General features: G+C 41.8%; 1 protein-coding gene across 1 annotated transcript in view; it reads right to left on the reverse strand.

The window, feature by feature from the left end:
* CSMD1 (CUB and Sushi multiple domains 1) overlaps positions 1-18,753 on the reverse strand; it is a 1,074,318-nt gene extending 1,055,565 nt beyond the window's left edge. Inside the window, exon 1 of the mRNA XM_063389341.1 lies at positions 18,625-18,753. Coding sequence (XP_063245411.1) covers positions 18,625-18,691 — 67 coding nt within the window. The 5' untranslated portion in view covers positions 18,692-18,753. The remainder of the gene's footprint in view (positions 1-18,624) is intronic.
* Positions 18,754-19,055: the final 302 nt, after the last annotated feature.

A 19,055-nucleotide genomic window follows, 5' to 3' on the forward strand; every position in this document is an offset into this window, starting at 1 on the left:
ATTTCCCTTATCTACAGTGGCAGTAAAATCTTCAAAGAACTCCATCAGGTTAGTTAAGCATGACCTCCCCTGACTGAATCTATGCTGGTTATCCTTAATCAAACTGATTTTCAAGCTGTTCTTTTACACTTCCTTATGGTAGTTTAATTTTCCCCACAACCCTTGTTAAATTCACTGATGTACAGTTTCTTGGATGGTCTTAAATTTTTTTGAAGGTTTACTTCCTTTTAACTATCTAAAAAGAATTATTCCTAGATAGATCTAGTTTAAATTGTCTCAGTAAATAGACTTCTGTCCCTCTAGGTTCCTTGCTAGCTGTTTAAACACTGATTTTCAAAACTGGTTTTGTCAAAAAAGATCCCAAATATCATAAAATCATGCCTTTTTTTGTTGTATTGCATTCTTTGATTATTTTTGTGCCCATTTTTATGTGCCATTTTACTACATGTAGTAAAATAGAACAAACTCTTGTTGTCAGTATAAAGTGATAAAATTAAAAATATTTTGGTCACATTAGATTCATGGTGGTGGGGAAAAACCAGGGTGGCCTACTCCTTAGTGCATCAAATAGCTATCAAAAGCTTTTCTAAATGCATTCTTTTGTTTACAGGGGGCCAAAATGCCATGTGCCATCTTGAGGGAAATGGATTTGGTGATAAATTTATACATCTGTGTCCTCCAGTCTCAATCACATGACTCCTTGTGCCTTGAGGTGAAAATCCACGTAATGTTGCATAAGTGAGGGAATACACTGCCACCACATCACTCCAGTATTTCAGAAAACTCTGGTGGAGGTTCAAGGTCATGGCTTTGAGCCGCTAAACTTCAGAGGGTTAGGGTGAAGTATTCCAGACATGGCATCTTGCTGTGTGTCAGAAACTTGCTGGAACTGCTGCACTTATAAACAAAGAGAAAGTTTTTTGCATTATTAGAAAAATGGACAAAACTGGGAGAATAGTGAGTGGTAACTATGGTCCTGCCTCCACTAGAAGTTCAAATCACCCCATTCTGTCTCTCTCTCTGACACACGTGTGCACACACGTATTTCTACCACATTCACTGCCAAGGTGACTGGGCACTGTAAGACTAATGCATGTAAATTTCAAAGGGGAGTGTTATACCTGGACCTAAATGTTATCTCTCAAATATCAATGATTATTCCAGCAGAGATGTGGCAGATGTAAATTAAGTGGCATTGCAGACTTCTTACTAGAAGAAAAAAAAAATTTGCCTAGGTTTTAAATAAATATGATCCATGGGACAAATTAATCAATCTTCATGATAGCTTACCTCTCTCTATAAGAGTGTCGATTTATGTGATGATGGTGGTTGTTGAATCTCTAGGGATAAAAGCTATTGATTATTTCCAGAAATGAGCTAAAAATAGGGTTTGCAGCACTTATCTTTTAGGTGCTTATTGGCAAAGGAAGCTCAAAACAATATTCTAAGTTTACTACTTGCAATTCCACTTTTCATAGAGGAATTGAATATTCACTGAGGAAGACAGAAACCCATCCAGAAGCACGACTCTGATGTGGTGATTAATGCCCTTCATGTAAGAGGGAAGCAGTAGGTGTCCAGTTCCTTTTTCGGCAGCTTTTTAAATATTTAATATTGATTTCCTTCAAGCAAGGTTTGGAACCCAAACCTTCTACCACTAAAGGAAACTTTAACTGGAAACCATCACGACTCCACCAAAGGAGAACCCACGGCAGTCACAGCATATGCCAGGAAAAAAAATAATAAAGAAGACAAGACAGGCTTTAATTTTCTAAGGAAAGAAGTAGATGAATGTAGATTTTTCACAAGGTAGCTAGGTACTCCAGCTGTTAAATTACTCTCTCTGCTGTGGGAAAGTAAGAGGGCACCATTTCCACCCCCAGAAATACCTTATACAAGGCCAAAGTTGGCAGGTGCACTTAAAGACAGCCAAGCTGTTTTATTCCTGTGGAAGACCATCTACATTGAAGATTATAATGACTGTTCAATAACAGTCCTATACAAACTGACACAGTATGCAACCATTCTGAGTAGGCCAAAAAAATGTAATTTTAGGCTCAAAGGATATTTTCTAATGAAAAATAGCCTGTGTAAATTTCTATGGTTCTGGGGTTAAAGCAGCTGTTGAGTGGTAGTTCCATAAAATCCATGTACTAAATGTAAATATCTTCACAATAAAGGGGAAACCTGATGCCTAAATTTTTCTGTGTATTTATTTACCACAGAGTGTCCACAATATCCATTAAATAAATCAGGAACTCAAGAGTTCAGAACGTCTCAGATCTAGCTCTTGAATTTATACATGCCATTATTTTGTATTAGAATAATTACCAGGTTTTTATTTTCTGAAATTTTCAGGTACATGCAATACACCGTGCACACTAACGTGTTCTTGCCCCTTCTCAAAAGATGAGCAATAGTTTTGTTTGCACAGGAAAAGAGTAATTAATGCCTTCCTTTCCTGAACAGACTCTGTCAGAGAAATTCAGAAGTTTCTCCTGCATGGAAATGAAACAGAGCCTTTCACAAGAAACGAGACTGTTTCCTCTATCTCACACTTTCTTGTTCACAGTGGTCAGCTATTCTCTTGCTGTGTATTTATTTGCAACCCTTTGTTTTGGTTTTATGATGCTGATAGGTTTTTCCACTGACAGCCCTGAAAGGAAGAGGTAGAATAAAAGCAAAATTCAGAATCCTTTATAGGATCTCTGTGCATCCTTTACAGCCATCTCAAATGCAGGTAGGAACGCTGCTGTCTTAGGCAACAAGAGAAACAATTCTTTTAAAGACAGTAACGATTTTTGTAGTATGAAACTGCAACAGGAAACCTATGGATTTGAGCTCACAGATTATGTTTTGTGTTTTAAGTTTTGAGCTAACTATCTATCTAGGGCAGAATTTTCAAATTTTTTTTTTTTTTTTAATTTGTTTTAGATCTGGGTCTTGAGAAGAGGGAAATTAATTGATTTATAAGGCTGAAGTGGTTTCAGTGTTCGTAGTGTAATGGACCTCTTCTTAAAGCTTTTCTACCAGAAACTCTTGCAACATTTCCCTAATCTTCACAGAAACCCAATCCCTCACTAGATCCCATCATTCAGATTTGTCACATCAGTTTTCCCACACCAGTTTTCACACTGGTTTTTCCTTATTGTCCCAGGAAAGTGAACACCATCAAGATATGACTTGTGACAAGTGAAACACTGGACCACAGGGGGAAAAACAGTATATATGGAAGATGAAGCTACTATTTAGTGTACCTTTATACTATCATTGAGGCACTAAACACACTCCAAGGAGGTCAGCATCAGTGGGAGAGGTGCTTAGATCACTAAGCATCTGGTTTGATGTATTCATTTCCCACCAGGACCTAATTTTCCAAGTGTTTTCTCTGTTGTTCCTCCCTCATAGGGCAAAATGGTGAACATCACTGTCATCTCGATGGTCACCAGGTAAAGACTTTACTATTTATTGGAAAGAAAACAATAAAATTTTATTATGAGAATAAAAACTAGGTAATAGGATTGGAGGATAAAGGGAGGTGTCTGTAATGAAACACAGGCTATTATTCTTTTAAATGCATCAGCAGTACTGACTACAATATCATAATCATTAAAAATTAGGAGAACTGCACTTGGGAATCATGCATTAGTATTGATTGAAATTAGTCTAAATATTTGTATAGATTTTTGCATTTACATGGGAAATGTATGCAATTTACAGATTCATGTAATCCTATCTATCACATGCAAACCTGTGTTCTGGGTGAAGTATTTCTGAAGAGCTGGAAGTGCTCAGTGAAATGAGCAGATAGAAGCTTCAAAACGAGCAAAATGCAGTGTTTTTCCACACAGCAGGAATTAAATTGTACAACAGATTGTCAAAAAATAGTGTGGTAGTCTGAATTATGAATAGGTTCAAGAACAGATTCATGAAGGTTAAATTTGTTGATGGATGTTGAACATAGATGCAACCTCTGGCTAAGAGTTCCTAAACTAGCCAGAGGCTGCTAAAATATAAGCCTGTCTATATCTTGTTTCCTGCAATTTTTTTTCTATGCATTTGCTAATGGCCATTGTCGGAGAGATGTTATTTTGGTCTGATTTGATGTGACACTTTTTGCATTTTTAAATATGTGAATATGTGAATATTAACGAAATTCATAGGACGTACGCAAAATCTGGGCACGGTTTATGTCCCTGACTTAATTCTTCAGGTCTTAAGAGTGCCCTGTGCCCATCTTCAGCCTTTGTGCTGGTTGCCCCCAGTGCAGGAGTCAGCAGAGATTAGACCCTGGGCATTTTCTTCCCTGAGAATGTTAAACAACCATGTTGGGGAATAATAAAGATATCTTATACTCATTCAGCAAAAGAGGGAATAAGAGAGTGACTGCAACAGGAAAGATGTGCTCTGCAAAAGGAAAATTTTAAAGAAACAGTAAGGGAAGAAGAAAGTGAAATAGTGTTTAATTATGCAAATCTGTTAGTGCCAGCCCTGCTAGTTCTATAAGTTAAAACCCGTGGTTTTCAGCATGTCAGGCTGTATCAGCCCAGCAGCTGAACTACCATGCCCATGAGAGCACCAGCCGCTCTTTGAGACCACATCAGACCTTCACAGCAGTGGCACCTGAACTTCCACGGAGCACTACTGCCAACAGATGCTTCAAGTTTTCAGATCTACTACCAGTTCTGCTTAGAAGGGCTACATCAGTACTCCTGTGTTACTGGTGGCAAAAAGGGAAGCTGACTGTCTCCAGTAAAATAAATGCCAGCAATGGAAATCAGAAAAAAAACCTGAATAATGATTGATGGTTACAAGGGAACTAATCTGAGCTATGTTGTCTGTAAAATACCAGGCAGCAAGAAGCTCCTACGGCCAAAGTTTCAGAAGATAAGGGTTTCTGTTTAATACTTGTTATGCAAGAAATAACAATTCCCAGATGTCAGTTTCCTGTCACAATGCTGTCCACGTTGTCCATTTCATTTTTCTATGTCCGTATAATCTTTGTATCATGGGTCTCTATAATCTGGGATATACCATAAAGCAAATGAATAAATTACACCACATCTACATCACTGCCTAATAGACTTTAAGAATAAATGTAATCATAGACAAAATACACTAGAAAAAAATTGAGTGGAAGAAGGCAAATCACAAGAGTAGGTATTGATTTAAAAAAGTAGAATAGTCCTGACTGAAAACCCCATTAAATGCTGTCATATTTTTTCATATGTAGCTTCTTTTTAAAGATATCTTATCTTCTGCAGTAGCACTACTGAAGAATATGTCAATGAAATATAAGAATGATTTCCATCGGCTGTCTATGCAGAATGCTCATCTTTCACCTGACAAGTCTGTCACCACAACTACTCATTTTTTTATACTGGGCAGTGCATTATCCTTCTAGAATCAAAGAGTAGTTTCTTTTTTTAATTGAGTTTTTACCCTCAAGGGACCTGGCTCTTGCACACATTTTGGTCAACCCCTAAGACAACAGCAGCATAACTGAGTGGATCTGAGCAGCAAACTGCTGTTGAGACAGTGCACAAATGCTTCTGATTTACCTGTACCTGCAAATACCAGTGTTATGTGACTGCACCAGGTTGGCCCTGGCTGGAGGGAGGTTCCCACCACAGCTGCTCTACCACTCCCATCCTCACCTGGGCATGTGAAAGAAAATGTAATGGAAGGTTCATGGATTGAGATAAGGACATGCAGAGATCATTCACCAGTTACTGTCATAGGAAAACAGACTCCACTCAGGGAAATGAGCTTAATTTATTAAACAATCAAATCAGAGTAGGATAATGAGAAATAAAACCAACTCCTAAAATACCTTCCTCCAACACCTCCTTTTTCCTAGGGCACAAATTCATCTCTCTTATTTTCTCTACCTAACATCTCTACCTATCCTCCCCCTAACAGTGCAGGGGGACAGGGAGTGGGGATTACAGTTAGTTCATCAGAGATTAGTCTTTGCTGTTCCTTCCTCCTCAGGAGGACTCACACTCTTCCCGTGCTCCACCATGTGATCCCTCCCACGGGCAACAGTCCTCCATAAACGTCTCCAGTGTGAGTCCATCCCACGAGCTGCACTTCTTCACAAACTGCTCCAGCATGGGTCCCTTCCACAGGGTGCAACTCTTAAGGAACAGGCTGCTCCAGTGTGGGTCCCCCATGGGATCAAAAGGCCTGCCAGCCAACCTGCTCCAGTGTGGGCTGCTCTTTCCATGGGTCCACAGGTTCTTCCAGGAGCCTGCTCCAGTGTGGGCAGGGTCTCAGCCTCCTTCAGGTCTTCTCCATGCTCCCCCGTGTTACCCCATGGGCTGCAGGGGCACAGATGCTTTATCGTGGTCTGAACTACATACTGCAGGGGAACCTCTGGCATCTGGAGCACTTCCTACCCTCCATTCTTCAGTGATTTGGGTGCCTGCAGTTGTTCCTCTCCCACATCCTCACTGCTCTCTCCCAGCTGTAGTTGCCACTGCACAGGTTATTTCTTCTTAACCGTGTTCTCTCAGAGGCTCCCCCACAGTTGCTGGTGGGCTCAGCTTTGGCCAGCAGTGGGTCCATCTTGGAACCGGCTAGCATTGTATCTACTGGGAGAAGCTTCTAGAAATTTCTCACAGAAGCCACCCCTGTAGCATCCCAAGTACCAAAACCTCACCACACAAAACCAATACTGTGACAAAGACCATTTAAAATATTTATACAAATATATTCATCCTGCAAATATGGTCTGCAGAATGATGCACAATATTAAAAGAAGTTTAGTACATATTCCACAGTGGTAAAACTGGGTAGATACTTTTCTTCCACCAGAGCCTGCCTACCACTTACAAACAGCCTGTTTTTTAGAAAGAAAAATGGAGCCACAAGGAACTGTACTCAATTACCATCAATGGAGGATAAATGTAAAAATGATGAATAGTCATAGAGGAAATATAAGTGGTGATGGAACTGATTGTTTTTAATTCTGGCCATGGACAACAACCTCCATTGTGCAGTATATACAGTAGTGTTTGAGTCGGCTTCACTCCAAATTCTGATTTTTGTTTGCTTTGTAATCACAAATGTTTTGTTGCAGACCACATCAGATCCAGGTTGGTTTTTCATTTGTTTAGGCGTTATCGTTTGGGGTTTTTTTGTTTGTTTTTCTCTTGTGGTTGTTGCTTTATTACATAGAATTAGCTAAATCCGGCAGCTTTAAAGAAAAATTTCAACTTCCCTTGAGGAATTCTCCTTCCTAAAATAATAACACAACACTGATAGGTTTGGAAATTTTGCTTAATTCAGATACTACCTAGGAGATAAGAGTAGTAAATGCTTAATTTTGTCTATTCATTCCCTCTACAGCACTCTTGCATTCAGATTCTGAAGATTCTCAAGAATAATAGTTAAATACAGCACAAATCTCTGTATGTTCAAAAGTGCTGAGATCTGCAATTTTCTCTTATGGCAGTGGGAACTGCAGGTATTTGGCACTACAATCTAGGCTCTTGACTGCAAACTCTACCTTCTGCCCTCTTCCCAGCGTCCTTAAATTTAGTGCTAAAGCTTCTTCTGCAGGTAGAATGAGCTCAGAAATGCTTTATTGTTCAGTATGCCCATGTTCTATTATTCAGCAAATGGATCTTCTCTTCCATCAAATATTTTTTAAAAAGAAGGTTGTTTTTCCTTCTGAATGCCTAGTGTCTTATGTATCACAAGTACTCTAACCAGAAGTCTGTTTCTTTACCTAATATTCTGATAAATATCATTTTTCCTAACTCTGTGGATAAACTGAGATGCATTACCAGTAAAGCAGACTTACAAAGTCAGTAAGGAATTAAGACAGAAATAAAAATCTGTATACAACATGAAATCTTGAGAACCCATCCTATAGTCCTTATTCAGTCAGCTCCCATTCTGAAGGCAAGAGGATAGAAAGGCTTGAGAAAAACAACCGTGCTTGTAGATGTTGAAATTACTGTGGTTCAAACTAGCATGAAAATAAAATAGTGTAAAGGAGATGCATGAGGTGAACTGACAGAAGACTCCAGCTCAGTCACCTTATTCCATATATAGAAAGGATCTATCTGCATTTACCATTTGTAACAACAGGAACTCAGATTTATGGATGCAACAAGAATAAACATTTAAAAAAATCAATTAGGTGTCTCTGTTTAAAGAGAACTAGTAATTTGAGTATATATGACAAAAAAGGAAAACAGAATTCACTTTGACAAAACAACTTCTCAATTTTCCTTCTAATGTGATATGACTCATCTCAAATCTATTGTAAAGCTGTAAACAAACTACACCAACATGGTGACCATCATCTGCCAGGAACATTTTAAAAAGAAAACCATTACTGAGCTACTTTTCTTGTCTTCTATACAGAGAAATGTATTTTCCCAGCAGAAACAGCATTTCACATTATCTTCTTTCAATTTACCATGTTTTCATCAGTGGTAACAGCAACCTAAGAAATAACTCATTAAGCCAGTAATTTATTTCTTAGGAATTAAATTAAATTAGTTTGGACTACTTTTAGTTCTTTTTCAAAACAGTCTATTTCAATTAAAACAAATAACAAGAGGGAAATTCAGTTTGATTACTAATACATTGTACAGGGGACTTATCTGGGATAGCAATTTAAATATGTGGACAACAGCCTTTTGATTTTATTTCTCATTCACTGAACTAATGTTGTAATTGTAACTGTAACAAAAATAAAATCTTTAGTCCATCTTTATTCTATAATCTCTCTGTAGTCTAACTACTTCAAAATAACTGCAAGATAAAATACTGTCCTGAGGATCAAAATGACAGCTATAAGCTGGGCTCTCCACTATTCGTTATCCATTCTTATTTTTATGATAACTATTTATTATTATCATATAGTTAATAAACAAAATTTAATGACTTGATAATGCATTTGAAGTCAGCTTCACTGCTGATGTAAATCATCAGAGATACACAAAGAAAGTTACATGATGTTATATTTTTTGCAATAGTTCTTGTTTGTAGATCTTACAGTCTTTTGGGTCAGGCCCCTTACTGTGTTAAATGAGACTAAATTTAAAAAAGAGAGCAACTTCAATTTCCAAAATATCCCCTGATTCATTGCTTGAAAGAAATTACTTCGAAGCTTCTTAGGAGTTTACAAGAAAAATCTAAATTGTCATGGCAACATGGGTTGAAGAAATCCTTCTTTGCTGTTTGCATAGATCATCTCCATGCTATCAGCCTGTTTACTAAATGTTGCTAAAGAAAGCAATTAAAGGTTAATCTTTTCTCAGAACCAAATAAATTATATAACCAGCGAAAGGCAGTGGAGTGAGATACATTTCAGATAGGTCAAAAAAATCTGAGGCATCATTTATCTTTAAGCAAACGACACCAAGTTGCAGGCCAGACTACGTGCCGGTGGGAAGGGACAACGTCCAGCCAACACAGGCTTGAGAGGTGGGCCTGTGCAAACCTCATGAATTTTACCAAGATCAATTGTAAGGTCCTGCACAGGATTTGGAGCAATCTCAAGCACAAACACAGGCTGGAAAGAGAATGGATTGGGAGCAGCCCTGAGGAGAAGGACATGGGGGTGTTGGTGGATGAGAAGTTGAAATGACGCAGCAATGTGCGCTTTCAGCCCAGAAAGCCAAACATATCCTGAGCTGCATTGAAAGAAATGGGACCAGCAGGTTGAGGGAGGTGATTTTGCCCCTCTACTCCCTGTCATGAGACCCTACCTGGAGCACTGTGTCCATCTCTGGGCCCCTGACACAGTAAGAATATACCTGTTGGAGCAAGCCCAGAGAAGGCCATGAAAATGATCAGAGGGTTGGAGCACCTCTCCTATGAATATAGACTGAGAGAGCTGGGGCAGTTCAGTGTGAAGAAGAAAACTCCAGGAAGACCTTAGAGCACCTCCCAGTACCTAAAGAGGGCCTACAAGCAAGACAGTGAGGGACTATTCACAAGAGCATGTAGTGACAGAACAAGGAGGAAAGGCTTCAAACTGAAGTTCAGTAGGGTTAGATTAGATATTACGATGAAATTGTTGACTGTGAGTATGGTCAGGCACTGCAACAGATGCCCAGAGAAGCTGTGACTATTCCACCCCTGAAAGTGTTCAAAGCCAGGTTGGATGGGGTTTTAAGCAACACGGTCTAGTGGAAGGTGTCCCTGCCCGTGGCAGGGGAGTTAGAATGAGGTGATCTTTAAGATTTTTCTAACTCAAACCATTCTGTGCTTCTAAACAACATTTCTTTATGTGGTTACTTTCCTATCAAACTAAGGGTTTGAATTGTCTTTAATGTTATTAGATTTTGTTTTAACATCCTCATTTCAATGCAAGTTGTCTGTATGATATGTAGCTATAACAAGGGTGAGATAAAAAGTTTTTTAAGGTTAATGAGATTTTTTAAATTCTCTGAGTTCCCCAACCTTTAGATCGGGTCCTAACTAGTTAAAATCTGATATAAAGCAACCCAAACTACTTAAGAGATGACTAGAGTTTATGTCTAATCTACCTAGTTCTGCATAGCAGAATGCTTTTTTCCCCTATAGCAAGTTTCAAGTTAACTACATTATGTACCAGGAAAAAAAGACTGGAAGATTTCTGTATTTTCATTTATGTTAATTAAATTTCACGATAAAGCCTTTCCTATACAGATTTCACAGGAAAGCTAAACAGAAATAATTGAGTACAGCTAATGATCAAAATGCTACTCCTGCTGCCTCTGTTGACTTCGTAAGATCTATTAACACTACATTCTTCAGTGTAAGAGCCACTGCAAACAATGGGTCAAAATGTGTGCTGAGGATATTTATGTGCTAAGATAAAGAAAATCAATTTAATTTCTCGAGAGAGATATCTACAAATGCAGAGGGTCACTGATTGTGATATTAGCAGTTGTTTGATTGAACTGAGGTTCTGAAAGTGAATTATGTTTCCCTCTCCCCCTCAAAAAAATGCTTGGTATGACACAATCTATGTATTATAAGAAACATCAGCAGGATACCAATAGAGAATCTAGCTGCTGGGGCATAGCTAAAATAGCGTACTTAGTCACTTGAATGCAGTCAGCTTCTGCACTGATATCCCACAAACATTAGTGAGAACAGTGTGATTTGTCATGATCATTTGTTTCACAGCCAGAAGCATGCAGAATTAGTCTAAAAATAAGTTAAATTTTGCTTTTCTTATTTTATCAAAGTGGCTTTTTCAAAAATGTCACTGTTGTGTAAACATCATTCTTTCTTTACTTTTTTTCTTGCCCTCACACCCAACCGCATTTTTTTTGCTAGGTTCAGGGCAAGGCAGGTTCTGTAAGCTCATGAATATTCCTGCAATATGTAGGCACTTCCTTCCTAACATCAGCTGCTTCTTGGCAGAGTGACCTCCCTGTTCCTGCAGCTCCATCTGTGCTGTGCAGCAGTGCTGTGGTTCCTTGGTGTGTGTTACATGCACCCTGACTTCAGGCTGAACCCCGAGGTGCTCACACATTACACGCTCAAGCACAACACCCAAAGCCAAGCCTAAGATCTCAGCCAGGTATTCTGGATACACTCTGCAGAGCCAGCCAAGCTAACACATCCATTTAGCAGCCGGCATTGCAAGCACAGTGAGGATGCTTTAAATCCAAGCTACAGCTGGGCCAGTATTTAAAAAAGAAAATAACCTGGTTGTGGTCCCCAATGTGTTTAGACCCACACTTGAACCCAACTTTCAAGTACAGGGCAAGGCTAGCTGCACTTTTGTTCCCAGTGCACTGTAAATTGCTTGTGTTTCAGCACCAGTAAGTAGAATAAAAGTTTGAATATCTGTGTTCTTTTGGAGTTTATGTGTGAACACAATATGGCAAGTAACGCAGGTCAAAGGAAGTAAACAATGATTTATGCAATATTGTATCACGGCTATATTTGATCTGCAAATCTTAGGATGGGTGAGGAGAAAAAAAAAATCCCTAAACCAAGATTTACTCTGTGATGAATGTCAAAGATTTCCTGCAAACATCAGAATTCTAAGAACATTTCAACAAAAACCCCTCAAACATAGGTTTAGAAATGATTCTCTAGCAAAAAAAAAAAGAAAAAAAAAAACCAAACCAAGGAAAACTATCAGACAAGAAAGAAGAAATTGAAAAAAAAACCAAAAAACCCCCCTTAATGCTTGGCAAAATTGCATGAAAAAACATCGTCAGTAATTGAACACAAGGCAGGAAGCAAGTACTGCAAAATGTAATTTTTAAATGCTGACCATATTTCACACAAATTTGCAAAACAAACACTGCATAAAAAGTTTTATTCATTATTATTTATTCCGGTCTGTGTCAGCTGCAGTGCTGCAAATGTTTCTTTCGGAAAGCCACTGCACAACAAAGATATGAATACGGTACATGATTCTGTACTTCAGTACACATAGGATACTGTAAGACAGATATAAAACATCCAGAGACTAAAATAATACTGGGTTTCTTTGTGTATTGTTCATAATGTCTTTAAAGGAAAAAGCAGAGAAAAAAAATGAAGTAAGGTAGAGGTCAGATGCTCAGAGATATCAGAGATACTGTTTAAAAACAAATTGCTTCCACATATACATTAATATATTATTATTATTGAGGCTTATTGCTGTGATTCACCTAATTTTCCTTTTTAAAAGTCATTCATGGATGCAAACATTGTCAGAAGTTGTCATCCACAAGAGCTCAGATTAAACAGGGTCTGACTCCACCATTCAGCGACAATATCTACTTCATGTGGATTATTTGGAGTAGCAATCTGTTCAAAAGTAGCCAATTGAGCAATTTCTGAAATCAATACAAATTTCAGTTTCCAATGCAGCAGAGTTGGGCTCTCAGAACTACTTGAAATTGCCTTTTACTGGACAGGGATGACACAAGAAATTTACTTGAAAGAAGTCAAGTCACTATTTCAGAATATGCATGAATGTATCATTAAAATTAATAATTAAATAATTAAAAAGCTGTAAGAAACTGTGATTAACTTTTATGATGGAAATTAAAGCATTACTATAATTGCTAGAAACTGTGATTTTTTTTCTTATTTTTTGCTAAAAGCAGATCATTGATGATATTTTGATTAATCAAGAGTTCTGATTAATCATTAGCAATGTAAGACTGATTAAATCTTGCTTTGTCCTTCAAATGAATCTGCCCTCCAGGTAAAAATGACAAGAAACTACCATCACTTTATTTTTTTTTCCTATATGAGAAAGAAATGCAGAAAAAAATATTGTCTCTGAGAAAGTAAGACTTGTTATTAGAAATAAGATGCATTCTTACTCTTGAAAGAGTGCATGCATGCCTCCATTTACCATTCAATTACCAAATGCAGACAACAGATAGATGTTGCCTTTGGGTGTCAATATAACACTAACAATAATCTAAGTAATTTGTGTAAGTAGTTATTCCTCTGAGAAATGCTTATAACAAATACAGTGTAGATTTTCTTAAATGCAATAGAAATGTCATATAGTGGAGCGAAGTCTTTCATCCAACCAGAACAAAGATGTGTCAGGACAAGGAAAGATCTCACAGCTTTCCTCAGGCATCAATGCCATTTCCCCCCTGCCATTTCAAAAGTGTGTGGTTGATAAGAAATGGTTTAAGGGAAATTGCAGCTGATGTAGACAAGTAAAACTTCTAAGTAAAGAAAGTGATTCATACACATTAGGAGAATTTCCATATGACTCTTATTCTTTGCTCACTGCAAAAATTGGAAGAACATCCAACTTATCTTAGCCTAATATGGCTAATTTTGCAGCCATATGGAGAACTAGGGGCCAGACTTATTCTGTGACCCTGACTTGAATCCAGTTGTACACTTGAGTTTTATTAGAGATCAGGTCTCACACTTGTGCTCCTGTTTTGGTGGATGGCACGGTTAACCAGCTCCTCCCCTTTCCACACCACATCCCCTGGCGGCTCCAGGCAGCCCGGCACTGCCCGGCAGCGCCTGTGCTCACACAGAGAGCTGTCTGCCAGCAGAACAGTGCCATCCTGGCCAAAGGGAAACACGACGGCTCAATACAGGTTTGGGAAAGATGAAATTACATCTTATCTTTAAATCCACTGGAGGTTTTGTACTGTGACACTACCAAGCGGTCGCTTCTCTGAGGAAAGGTTGCGAGAGGGAGTTTAATGTGATGGTGTATGGATTACACCTTGAAAAAGTTGAAAACAGTGGTTCCTGAGGCTTTTCAGCCTTTCTACAGAGCATGGTAAATCCTGAATGCATAACTCAAAATAGTTACAGTTTCAGATTGTTCCTAGTTTGTTTGGACAAGAGCTTTTATTAGTGTAGATGCTATTGAGGCATAAGTGCCATCCGTACCTTTTTTAAAATTTGCCTGTATCAATGCATATGTAATACTAATACCACACCATGAGCAAAAACAAGATGAAGTGCTTGTATAGACAAAGCAGTCTGCTGGGGGTATAATGACAACTACCCCTCTCCAAAAAAAACCACCAAAAATCATATATGTCTGCATAAAGGGACGTGAGAGTGAGAGTCAGTAAAATAGACAGATTTGCAGTATAGACAATCTGCAGAATGGTTATCTACACAATCAGAGATGGTGCTGAAGTGGCCTCACGGATTTCAATGCATCCTGAAGTTCCATGTATGCTTCTGTCTTCGTGTGCCTGTAAACCATCTCCAGCTCCTCACACTGGTACCCTGCTCCACATACATACACACCAGAGAAACTGAAAAACCTTTACTGGCTCACAGTGTGAATTCAAACCTCAGCTATGGGTTCAAGAGTCTAAAATGAGTGTTTGGGCAATCTCTGCTGAATTGATATGCTCTCCACCACATTATATTCAAGTTGACTAAGTTTCCTATTCCTATAGATAGTTAAGGACATCATATACATATCTTGATGAAAAAAATAGGGCAGATACAGATCTTACCAAAAAGTAAATGCATTTTTACTTTAAAATATTACATGGTCAGAGCTGGATATTCTCTACTATGCCTTTCTATGGCAAATTCCTCATTGAGCTTGGGATGGAGAATGCATCCATCAAATATTTGGCTTTACATTTGGGTGTTCAATACCTTGCTCTGATGTTCTTTTAAAAATTCCTTTTTTTCAGCTCACTTTCCCCAGAATTGCTTTATTTTTCTCTGGAAGTGAATGGAGCCTTTCTAGAGAGACCAGCCTCACAGTTTGAAAAGCACTACTTTGGAGAAAAAAAAAAGAAGGACTTTAAAATTAGAGATTAACACTCTCAGTCCAACAGGAGTAGGCCTTAAACATTGTAATAACTTTTTGTGATGTAGTTATAGCAATTATTTTGACAAAGTGATAGCAGCAAACAGAAGGTACATAAAATGTTTTGAGATTTATTTATTTAATTTTTAAAACAAAATCCTGAGCTGTAGATGTGAGAGTTCTTTCACTGTCTATATCTAATTTAAAAACAGAAATGTTTTCCCTTTGCTATTTTCATTAATCTGAAAGATACCTCTGTGCATAAGCCTGCTTATGTACTTTTAGTCTGAGGCAATTAGGTGGCAATGAAGGTGCTGTGTTTGGTTATCTAAACACGTCCAGGAAATTACCTTGAAAACATGTACTGGAACAACTGTAGATATTAAGCAGTACGTATTTCTTGTGAGTATAGGTTCCTCTGAATATAGGTTGTCCACAGACGTTAGGTCATAGCACAAATGTATTTTGCTATTTCTTTTCTTGAATTTTAGTCTGAATTCAGTCTAAATCTACCATTTATTCTATACCAGCATGAATGCTTACGAAAACTATGCTGATGTGCTTTGTCTTTCAAGAAAATCAATGGGGTTTTTAATGTTTGCTTTTTTTTTACAATATAACATACCAGAATTAGCAAATGGCTCTATAAACAAGCCCATCTTAACATGCATAGCTGAGCATCGTGCTGTCTGTCCTGTTGAAGCATAATTGCTATGATAGGGTAGCTTCTGGGAAAGCGGTTCCTTTAAATGACTCCATACTAATTTCCCTTGATGTTTAAAGCACAATGAAAGGGAAGAAACCCCCAAATGTTTCCCAAAACACTCAGGTCCATCAATCAGATTAAATCAGTCCAAAGAAATGTATAGAACTGCACGTCAAGTCTACCACAGTGAACAATGATGAATGCTCATTTTCATCCTTCCTTGTTCCTTAAAAAAGTTACAGAAAATTCCACAGCAACAAAGGGTTTCCATTTCATTTCATAACGAGGAACAATGTGGAAAGCAACCCACCTGTCATTTTACTGAAAGATATGGGAACGCCTGTGGCAACACCTCCAGAAATTCAGCACTTGTTTCTTTTTTCGCTTATAAAAGCCCCAAACCAAGCAAAACCTGGGTGAATTCCTTTTACAGCAACCAAATTATTTGATAGCAAGGGGCTGGTGAAACAGAGTTCTGAGAATCTAATAATTAAAATTATTTCATGAGCTCCTGAAACCCTGGGTCTTTATGTTACTAAGGAAGGAATTCTTTCACTCTCTGAAGTATAAACGTAATTTCAGCCTCAGGATTACATTTGACTAAATATAGATACCTGTGCTCAATTGCCTGGGAAGGTAAACGGGAAGGAATTATGTCAACTGTCCCTGATGGCTCCCCTTCAACCTGTTGTTTGACTTCAATATTAAGTCAGTCTTTAGCCTTTAAGTGGGTGTGTTGCTGCTTCACATTAAGCAGGTATAATTACATTCTGCAGAGCAGCATCAGAGGCAGTGCCCAAACGTTCCTGGCAAAGCCTTTGTATGTAAGCAAAACACGTCGGATCGTCGCTGAATAACCATGATCCAGCCTCCAGCTTTTCGTATGTGCTGTCAGCCATGAAAAGAAAACACTTAAATGTCAAACGACATAACCGGCTACAGTGTATTTAACAAATGAGTCGCGGGTGTCGGCCCGCCCCGGGAGCGGCGTGGCTGCGGCGGCAGCTGCCCCTCGTCCCGCGGCGGCCGGGCCGAGCGCGGCTGCCGGAGCGGCTCCGCCAGCGGCCGGCGCTCCCCCGGCCGGGCCGTGCCCGGGCAGCGCGGGCGCCCGGCACGTGTGTGGTGGGAGCGGCCGCCGGCCCCCGCGGGCGGGACCGGCGAACGAGGCACCTGGGTGGGGGTGGGCATGCTGGAAGTTTGGCTAGGGCGGCTACGCTGAGAAGCCCCCGCCCGCCCCGGGCTGTGTGTGCTGCCGGGCACAGCCCCATCTCCAGGAGCCGCAGATCCACAGCCCGGGAAAGCCGTGCGCCTTTCTCGCCCCGCTCCCTTCCCACAGAGGCGGCCGGGTAGCGGTGCCCGGCGGACCGCGACAGCGGCAGGATCCGGGCAGGGGAGGGATGCCATCGGGCTGGTGCGGAGCCGCAGCCGCTCCTCCGGACCGGGCAAAGCTCCTGCCCGGTTCCCGGCAGCCCGGGCTGGCCTTCTACCGCCTCTCCCTGCAGATCACGGCCGGAGGCTGTCGGAGGGAAGGCACCCCGCCGTGACGCCCAGGCGGGCGAGGGAAGCCGGCCGTGGGCACCCGCAGGACGGGGAAGGCTCCAGGCTCGCCCGCCAACCCGGGCCGCGGTAGCCCTTCTCCCCTCGCTTCAGCCGCCCCCGCACCGAAAAGAGGAGCGAGAAAAATAAAATGGTGGGAACGATGTAAAGCGCCTCGGAAGGGTTAGGGGAGCCTCAGACAGTACAAACCGCAAGGGGAACCGTCATCCCGGAGGCAGGCAGAACAACCGGGAGCGAGGTGGGAGAAGACAGAGGCTGTATCGGGGACAGGTGCTCAGCTGCGAGCTGCCTCACTCCCTCCCTCTCCCTCTCTCTCACACACACAGACTCGCATCTCTACCAGCATGAAAAAGCGCAGGGCTAATGAGAGGCGAAGTGAATAATGGGGAAGTTGTTGTCTCCAGCGATGAGGCAAGTAATGGGGCTGAGGCCAGCACTGAAGTTGTGTAACCAAATTCTCCACCGTCACCCCCTCGTTTCTCCACCCTCCCCCATTGATTTTAAGGAGAAACCCAGCTGAGGTTGGGAGACTCTCTCCACCGCACGCCCAGCAGAGAGGAGTCCTCTTCCCTCAGGCGCGGGCAGGCAGCTGGCGGAGGTGTCCCCGGCGCCGCATCCCCGCCTCCGCGCAACTTGCGGGGAGCGGAGCCGGCTGGAAGCGGGCGGAGGCGGCTCTCCGCGACCACCCACTCCGCGCTCCCCCTCGAGCACGGCAAAAGCCGGGGAGGCGGGAGGAGGGGAGATCCAAACTTGCCAGCCCGGGGACTGTCCCTCACACGGCAGCGAGTGCCGTTCGTGCGTGCGCGGAGAGCGAAGTGTTCCCAAACTCCGGCGCTGCCCAGGCGGCTGGATGCGCACGGCTCCGCTGGCGGCGGCGCAGCGGCTGCTGCCCAACTCCAGGGGGCTGGGTTCTCCCGGGGGAAGTGACCGGCCGGGAGCAGAGCCCTCGGGGAGCACCGGGGGAGGCGGGAGGCAGGGAGAAGGGAGACCGGGCTCGAGGAGCGTGCTGTTCGCCGGCGCAGAAACCAAGCGAGGGAGAGAGCTCAACCGAGCGACAGAGATTTAGCTGAGGGGTTGTTAGTGCCGTAACCGCAGCCTACACGCGAATGCAATGCAAGAAACCCGATCTTACCCTGAGCTGCAGTGAGGAGCCCCGCGCAGAGAACCAGCAGAGACTTGAATTTCCTCCACGCAGTCATGTCTGCAGTTATTCCACACACACACTCTCTCTCACACAAAACCCCCGGCGGCTCTTCTCGGCTGCGACCGTGTCCTCCGAGCGGCAGCGGGGCTAAGGACAGCGCCAAATAAGCACCACAGGGCGAGGAGAGGCGGAGAGGAGCGGTCCGGGTCCCGAGCGCCGCGCAGCGCCCGGCGCCTCCTGCAGGACTGCGCGGGCGGCTGGCTCCGCTCTGCTCACAGACAGCATCAGTCCCGCGCCGCGGCGGGGCTGCGCCGCTCAGCGCCCGCGGAGCCCCGCGCCGCCGGCCCGCCGCCCGCCCAGGGGAGGGGAGGGCGCCCGGGGAGGGACGGCAGGCACGCCCGGGGCCGCGGGCAGCGCGG

Source organism: Prinia subflava, chromosome 2 (assembly GCF_021018805.1).
Source record: "Prinia subflava isolate CZ2003 ecotype Zambia chromosome 2, Cam_Psub_1.2, whole genome shotgun sequence".
Taxonomy (NCBI): Eukaryota; Metazoa; Chordata; class Aves; order Passeriformes; family Cisticolidae; genus Prinia; species Prinia subflava.